This window comes from Nothoprocta perdicaria, unplaced genomic scaffold, assembly GCF_003342845.1.
Source record: "Nothoprocta perdicaria isolate Ctin4 unplaced genomic scaffold, notPer1 scaffold_1055, whole genome shotgun sequence".
Classification (NCBI taxonomy): domain Eukaryota; kingdom Metazoa; phylum Chordata; class Aves; order Tinamiformes; family Tinamidae; genus Nothoprocta; species Nothoprocta perdicaria.
Window position 1 is genome coordinate 1 of NW_020454156.1, and position 7,938 is coordinate 7,938.

The 7,938-nt window shown below is 70.4% G+C and overlaps 2 protein-coding genes across 2 annotated transcripts; one reads left to right on the top strand and one right to left on the bottom strand.

The window, feature by feature from the left end:
* Positions 1–30: 30 nt before the first annotated feature.
* Positions 31–3,980, top strand: SPRYD3 (SPRY domain containing 3; the record flags this gene model as incomplete). Its single annotated transcript, XM_026044771.1, has 9 exons — positions 31–114; positions 196–320; positions 421–556; positions 676–864; positions 2,284–2,433; positions 2,778–2,835; positions 3,148–3,267; positions 3,340–3,512; positions 3,741–3,980. Coding segments are annotated over 9 exons (1,170 nt in total), but the record flags the coding sequence as incomplete, so codon positions are not given.
* A 487-nt stretch (positions 3,981–4,467) lies between these two features.
* Positions 4,468–7,479, bottom strand: LOC112952008 (tensin-2-like; the record flags this gene model as incomplete). The annotated part of the gene is made up of 9 exons (XM_026044783.1): positions 4,468–4,657; positions 4,772–4,801; positions 4,882–4,950; positions 5,622–5,790; positions 6,238–6,315; positions 6,489–6,566; positions 6,656–6,748; positions 7,012–7,140; positions 7,210–7,479. Coding segments are annotated over 9 exons (1,058 nt in total), but the record flags the coding sequence as incomplete, so codon positions are not given.
* Between the last annotated feature and the right edge of the window lie 459 nt (positions 7,480–7,938).

A 7,938-nucleotide genomic window follows, 5' to 3' on the forward strand; every position in this document is an offset into this window, starting at 1 on the left:
ATCCCGTCCCCCTCACCGTGCCCTCGCGGTCCCCGCAGCTACCACGGGGACTCGGGCGAGGTCGGCTGCTACGTGGCGCCGCGGCCGCTCACCAGGGACAACAACTACTTCGAGGTGGGTCCCGCGCGGCGCCGGCCGCGCTGCCCGCGCCGCGGGGTCCCGCACGGCACCCCGCTGTCCCCGCGGCCCTCGCAGGTCTCCATCGTGGACAGCGGCGTGCGCGGCACCATCGCCGTGGGCCTCGTGCCCCAGTACTACAGCCTGGACCACCAGCCCGGCTGGCTGCCCGACTCCGTGGCCTACCATGCTGACGACGGCAAGTGAGTGGGAGCCGCCGGGGCCGGGGGGGCCGGGGGCGCTGCCCCCCGCGGAGCCCGTGCCGGGGGGTCTGCATCCCGCCCACGCGGCGCCGGCCCGCAGGCTCTACAGCGGCCGGGCCAAGGGCCGCCAGTTCGGCACCAAGTGCAGCTCCGGCGATCGCATCGGCTGCGGCATCGAGCTCGTCTCCTTCGAGGTGCAGACGGCGCAGATCTTCTTCACCAAGAACGGGAAGAGGGTGAGCGCCGCGGGGCTCCCGCCGCCCGCGCCATTCCCATCACACGGGGCTGGAATTCGCTTGGAAAGGGGGTGCGGCGCCGCGGAGCCGTCCCCGCAGCCCCTGCGCTCCCCATGCAGGTGGGCTCCACCATAATGCCGCTGTCTCCCGACGGGCTCTTCCCGGCCGTGGGCATGCACTCGCTGGGGGAGGAGGTGCGGCTGCACCTGCACGCCGAGCTGGCCACCGACGAGGACGACAGCGTCATGATGGTGGACAGCTACGAGGACGAGTGGGGGCGGCTGCACGACGTGCGCGTGTGCGGCACGGTGAGCGCCGGGATGCGGCGGGCGCGCGCGCTCCGCATGGATCTGCCACCCTGCTGCACCCTTGGGTGCACCTGGCCGCGCTCCACGGGGAATAGGGGCCCGAACGGGACGGGCCCTGGGCATTCCCAGCAGGGAATGGGCTAGGAATGCCCAGTGCCAGCTCTTCCCGTCCTGGGCTCTTCCCGGCCCCATCTCTTCCCAGCCCCCATGCAGACGGGAGCCGCCGCTCCTTGCGATCCTCTAGGATCCGCAGGCTGGAAGCTCCCGCTTCAAAGCACAGCAGGCTCAAGGCCGGCCCGGATTTGGGGCTTCGTTCGACCTTCTCACCACGCCACAATAATCCAGGGAATTTCCATGGGTGTTTTCGGCCCCGCTTGGGGCCGGAACCCGGCTCCCCTTTTTCCCGACGTGCCAGAGGGGTTTTCCCAAGGCAGCTGCAGGGGGGACGTTCTGCAGCCCCCGGATTTGCCGGGAAGCGGCCGAAACGCGTGTCCCGCCACTCCCTCTGCCTCCCAGGCCGGGCCTGGCTCCCGGGCCGGGAAAATGGGTCATTTCCCGTGGCCGGAGCGGCCCGGCTGCTTGTTTATCCGCTCCGGATCTTGGTGTGTTTTTCCTGCCCCCCCGCCCCCTTTCTCGGAGCTGGGAGCCGGACCCGGCTCTGGCCGCCCCTCCCTTGGAGCGGCTCCGCTCCACAATCCCGTCGGCCGCTGCTCCGGAGCGCGTGAGGCTCCTGGCTCCGGCCCTGGAGCCAAGGGGAAGAGAGCTGGGAATTGCTCCAGGAATTGCCTGGCTGCCGGGATGGGATCCGTGGAGCGGCGGCTGCTCCGGATCACGCGGAGCGACGCTCGGCTCCGTCCCGCGCAATGTGCCGCCCGTGTGTTTTTATCTAAATGCCAGTGCCGTTTTTCCTTTCTTAACTCCATTTTTGTCTTGTTTTCCCTTTCCTCTGGCTCCGGGATGTTATCCCGGCCATGCTCCGGCCTCGGCCTCCTCCGGGCCCGGCTCATCCCGCTCGGCTGCTGCAGCCCTCGGCTCGCGGGGAGGCCGGAGGCCGCCGGCTCCGGACGCTCCCATCGTTTTTTCCAGCGGCCGCTTTGGGACACGCAGAGCCCTCGGAGGCAGGAAACAAAAGCGGCCGGGCTGGAATGTGGCTGGTGGCCAAAGCAAATCCCGCGGCCTCGCGGCGGGGACCCGCCCGCCCCGAGCCCTGTCAACATCCCGGCCTCCCAAACGGCCCCGCTCGGGAATTCCCGCTGGATTCCCGGCAGCGCCCCCCCGCCCCCAGCACATCCATGCCCCGGGAGCCGCTGCTCGGGGTGCTCCTGGCTCCCCAAATCCCACATGGCCCGTGGGGAGGCGCAGGCGGCCCCGCGTGTCCCTGAGCCCCGTGTCCCCCCGTGTCCCCCGTTGTCCCCGCAGCTCCTGGAGTACGTGGGCAAGGGCAAGAGCATCGTGGACGTGGGGCTGGCGCAGGCGCGGCGCCCGCTCTGCACCCGCAGCCACTACTTCGAGGTGGAGATCGTGGACCCGGGCGAGAAGTGCTACATCGCGCTGGGGCTGGCGCGCAAGGTGCGGGCACGGGGGGACACGGGGGGACACGGGGGGACGTGGGCACCATGGGGGAACATGGGCATGGGGGGGACACAGGCACGGGAGGGGACATGGCCACCATGGGGGGACACGGGCACGGGGCGGGACACGGGGGGACATGGGCACATGGGGGGATGTGGGCACCATGGGGGGACATGGGCACATGGTGGGACATGGGCATGGGGGGGACATGGCCACCATGGGGGGGACATGGCCACGTGGAGGGACACGGGTACGTGGGGGGAACATGGGCACTATGGGGGGGACACGGGCACGGGGGGGCACACAGCCCCTGCGCCTCCTCATCCTCCTCTCCGCCCCAGGACTATCCCAAAAACCGGCACCCCGGCTGGAGCCGGGGCTCCGTGGCCTATCACGCAGGTGAGCGGGGTCCCCGGTGCCCCCCTGGCACCCCTGCATAGGGGTGTCCCCCCCGCCGCCCTCCCTGTCCCCCCAGCCCATTTGTTCCGCTCGTCCCCAGCCCCCCCAGGCTGGAATGTGGGATCCGGGCGGATGCGGCGCCTCCCGGGACCGGCCCCTGCCCCTGCCCTTCGCCCGGCCCTTCAGCCTCCTCCTCCTCTTCCTGGAGTCCTGTCCCGTTCCCAGCTGGCCTGGGGAGCCGGGCGGGGGGGCGGGAGACGGTTCACGTGCCCCCATGTCCCCCTGGGACCGTGTCCCGTGTCCCCCCCGCAGACGACGGGAAGATTTTCCACGGCAGCGGCGTCGGGGACCCCTTTGGGCCCCGCTGCTACAAGGGGGACATCATGGGCTGCGGCATCATGTTCCCCCGCGACTACATCCTGGACAGCGAAGGTACCCCGCGCCGGGGGGGGCTGGGGCCGGGGGCCGTGTCCCGGGGTGCCACCGCCCCCCCCGCGCCCTCAGGCGACAGCGACGAGCCCTGTGACACCGGCGACACGAGGCCCAGGCCCCGCGGCGTCCGCAACGTCCTCTACCTGCACCACGAGGAGGAGGACGACGACGACGACGACGAGGAGGAGGAGGAGGAGGAGGATGGCGAGGACATGGAGCAGGGGCACGAGGGCAGGAAGGTCGTGGTAAGAGCTCGGGGGGGTGGGGGGGGCACAAATTGGACCCCCCCACACTGTGGTTGGGGGGTTGGGACCCGGCTCATCCCCGTGTGCCCACCCCAGGGGCCCGGTGGAGGGATAACGGGGGGGTTCCAAGTGCTGGAAACCCTGATTCACCCCCAAAACACCCTCCCGCCGGCTGTTTGCCACGCCCGCCGGGTGTCCCCCCCCATTCCAGCCGTTCCCCCCGTCCAGGTGTTCTTCACCCGCAACGGGAAGATCATCGGCAAGAAGGAGGCGGTGGTGCCGCCCGGCGGCTACTTCCCCACCGTGGGCATGCTGAGCAGCGGCGAGAAGGTCAAGGTGGATCTGCACCCGCTCAGCGGCTGAGGGGCCCCCGCCCCCCCCCGCACTTTAAGGCCTTGCCCCCCCCGAGGGGGAACCCTCTTTGCCCCCATTTACCCCTGTGGGGTTGGGGGGACTGATACCCCTCCTGCTACCCCCCACCCTGGGGACAGTTATCCCCCTCCCAATTTGGGGGGGGTTGGTTAAATTTGGGGGGCAGAGTCAAGGGTCCCCCTTTCCCCCCACCCTGGTCGTGGTGTCACTGTTACCCCCCCCCATTTTGGTGAATGTAAAATGCCCCCCCAAGGGGCAGGCCCCCCAGCTGCAGCCCCCCGGCGCGCGCCGCAGGAAGGAGGCTCCGAGACGGTTCTTTCTCCATTGGCATTTGCACAAGGACAAGGAGGAGGGGGGGCACAGGACCCCCCCCAAGCTGTAGCCCGGTGCCCCCCACATAACGTATATGTATATATATTAGAGACGTCTGACTAAAGCTCATATAAATCTTTTCGTAGACAAAAATAGAGACTCTGCTTCGTTAGCGCCTGGCGGCCGGGGGGGGGCACCGGCTGCACCCCCCCCCTTGGCAGGGGACCCCCAGCGTGCCCCCCTCCCCACACACTGTCACCCCCCAGCAGCGGGGGGGGCAGCAGCTCCATGGGGGGGGCACAGCGACCGCCCCCCGCGGTCACTTGCGGTGGGTGCCCAGCATGACCTTGGTGACGAAGGTGACGATGGCGGCGGCCGGCTGCTCGGGGTCGAGCTCGGCGAACACGTGGCACGCGTTGGCGCACGGGCCCCCCGGCTTCTTGGCCACAAAGCCGAAGATCCTGGGGGGGGGACAATGACATGGGGGGGGGGACACAGGCGGCACCCCCAAACCGGTGACAAGCGGGTGGCACCGGTGCCCAAGCTGGGGACCCCCCCCCAGCTCCGGTACCTACTTCGATGTGGTGCCATCCGGGTTCCCCCACCTGTGGGCACGGGGAGGGGGGGTCATTAACAAGGGGATTAATTGGGATTGTTGTGCCCCCCCCCATCCCCGCCGCGGTACCTGCGGTCCTGGGGGTCTGTGCTGCAGTAGGTGACGTTGTCCACGGGGTAGTGACGGCGGAAAAAGAGCCTGGGGGGGGACAAGGGGGGGGAGGTGGTGCCCCCCCCCCCAATGCTGCAAAGGGCCCCCACAGTGTTGGGGAGAACGGTGGGATGGGGGGAGAGAGTGGGGGTCTGCCGGGTGATGGAGGCTGGGGACGGCGGTACCTGGGGGGGACGGCGGTACCTGGGGGGGACGGTGGTACCTGGGGGGGACGGTGGTACCTGGSGGGGACGGYGGTACCTGGGGGGGACGGTGGTACCTGGGGGGGACGGCGGTACCTGGGGGGGACGGTGGTACCTGGGGGGGACGGTGGTACCTGGGGGGGACGGYGGTACCTGGSGGGGACGGKGGKACCTGGGGGGGACGGCGGTACCTGGGGGGGACGGTGGTACCTGGGGGGGGGGACACACTGGGATGGGTGTGGCGGGGGTCGCTACCCTGTGGGCGACAGTACTTGGGGACCGTGGTACCTAAGGAGACACTGGGAGGGTGGCAGCAGGGTTTGGTACCCGGAGGCTGATGGTACCTGGGGCCGGTGGTACCTGGAGGCTGGTTGTACCCGGAGCCGGTGGTACTTAAGGGGTGACAGCGGGGGTGCAGCGCAGAGGGCAATGGGGCTGGCGGTGCCAGGGGGTGAGGCAGGCTGTAGTCGCCGGGTGTAGCGGGCGCGCCGGCGGTGCGCGGGGGCTGTCACTCACCTGCGCTGCCGGTCGGTGAGGGTGATGCCCTGCGCCGACACCTTGAAGTGCACGGGGCAGGCGGGGGGGCGCGGGCCGCGGGCCAGCACGGCGCCCGCCGCCTTGCCCACCGCCTGCGGCCCCGTCAGCGACTCCGTGTCCGCCGAGCCCAGGTACAGGACGCTGCAGGCTGCAGCGGGGGGCTGGCACCGGGGGGACCCCCTGGCCCCCCCTCCTGTCCCAGCCCCCTCCCCATTCCGGAGCCCCCATCCCGGGAACCTCCATCCTGGTACCACCCCCCCCACACCCCTGCTGCATCCCGGGAGCCCACATCCCAGTGTCCCAGTATCCCCCCCCAGCATATCCCAGGAACGCCCATCCTGGTATCCCAGCATCCCCCCACGGCATCCTGGGAACCCCCATCCCAGTATCCCCCCTGCTGCATCCCAGGAACCCCCATCCAGGTATCACTCTATCCCCGCCCTGCATCCCGGGAACCCCCATTCCGGTATCCCAGCACCCCCCCACCACATCCCGGGAACCCCCATCCTGGCATCCTCCTCCCTGCATCCTGGGAACCCCCATCCTGGCATCCCAGTATCCCGGTATCCTCCCCGCATCCCGCCTCCGGGCGCACCGGCTCCCTGGCGCAGCAGGTCCGCGGCCGTGCTCATGTTGGGGGGCACGGGCACCTCCAGACGCTTCTCCAGGGGGTCTGGGGGGGGAACAAGCTGCACCCCCCCTGACAGGGCACCCATGTCCCCCCCAAACTTGGGGGGGGGCATAGAGGGCACCCCCCTCAAAGGACCCATGGGTCCTGAATGAAGGTGCTGGGGGAGGGGTTGGGGGCACCCCACACCGGGGGGGCTCTTGTCCCCCCCCACCTACCTTGGCTGGGGATGCGGAGGGCGCAGGGCAGGGAGATGGGGCTGATGGAGTGATGCAGCACCAGGGCGGGCAGGCTCCCTTTTTTGGGGGGGGGGGGGCTGCTTTAGGGGGGCGCCCCAACACAGCCCCCCTAAAGCACCCCCCAGCGCCGCCCCCCGGCTCCTCACCGAAATGGGGCTCCTTGGGGCAGCCCTTGATCTTCACCCCCCGCGGCCCCGTTTCCAGGAGGAAGTGCCGGACCAGCTGCTCCTGGGGGTCCCCTGGGGGGGGCAGGGGGGGCTCGGTGCTGCCGGGCTCGGGCGTCACGACCCCCCCCGGCCTCTGCCCCCTCCCTTTAGTTTGAGACATTGGGGGCTGGGGGTGCCGGGGGGGGCTCGGGATGCAGCGGGCAGGGGGGACACGGGGACACGGGGAGGACTTGGGGACACAGCGAGGATGGGGGGGACACGGGAGGGCTCAGCTGCGGGGAGGGAGGGGGCTGGAGGGGACATCGGGGCGTCCCCAAGGGGGCGGGGGCCCCTACCCTTGCTGGGGGTGACGCAGTTGGGGGGCGGCGCGGCCACCTTGAGCGCCAGCCCGTAGGCCCCCTGGAAGGAGCTGCTGTCGCGGATGAGGAAGGCGCCCGGCTCCTCGTCCTTGAGCAGCGCGATGGCTGGGGGGGGCAAGGGGGGGTGAGCCCGGACGCCTGGGCCCCCCCGGGCCCGCCCCCCCCGCGCCCTACCTTGCTCCCGCGAGAGGCCGGGTTTGTACCAGAACCGGGACGTGTCCTGCGCGAAGGTGACGGTCCCGGGCGCCCCCGCGGCGCCGGGGGGGGGCGGCGGGGGCCGCTTCTCAGGCAGGGGGGGCTGCGGGCCCGGGGCGCCCTCCAGGGCGGCGGGGGGGGGAAAGGCGGGGGTCGGGGAGCCCCCCGGGGCGGCGGCGGGGGGCTCCGGGCTGCCAGGGCGCTCGGGGGTCCCTCCCCACGGCCCCCCCTCGCCCGGGCTCCTTCGCTCTGCGGGTGGGGGTGGGGGGAGCTCAGGGGGCTGCCGCCCCCCCCAGCCCCTATTTCCCTCTGCAGCCCCTAGCGCCCCCCCAACCTCTATCAGCCCCCCCGGGCCACCCGTCCCCGCGCCGGTCCCTCCAGCCTCCTCCTTGCAGCCACTTGCCCCCTCCCTGCCCCTCGTTAGCTAATAGGGCTATTAATAGGGCTGTTAATAGGGTTATTAATAGAGTTATTAATAGGGCTATTAATGGGGCTATTAATGGGGTTATTAATGGGGTTATTAATGGGGTTATTAATGGGGCTATTAATGGGGCTATTAATGGGGGCAGGGTGGGGGCTAGGGTTCCCACTGGCCGCTCCAGGTTCCTATTAGCCCCTTGCAGCCTCTCCCCACACACACTAGCGCCCCCAGCCCCCTATTACCCCCCCTTGCAGCCTCTCCCCACACACACTAGCGCCCCCAGCCCC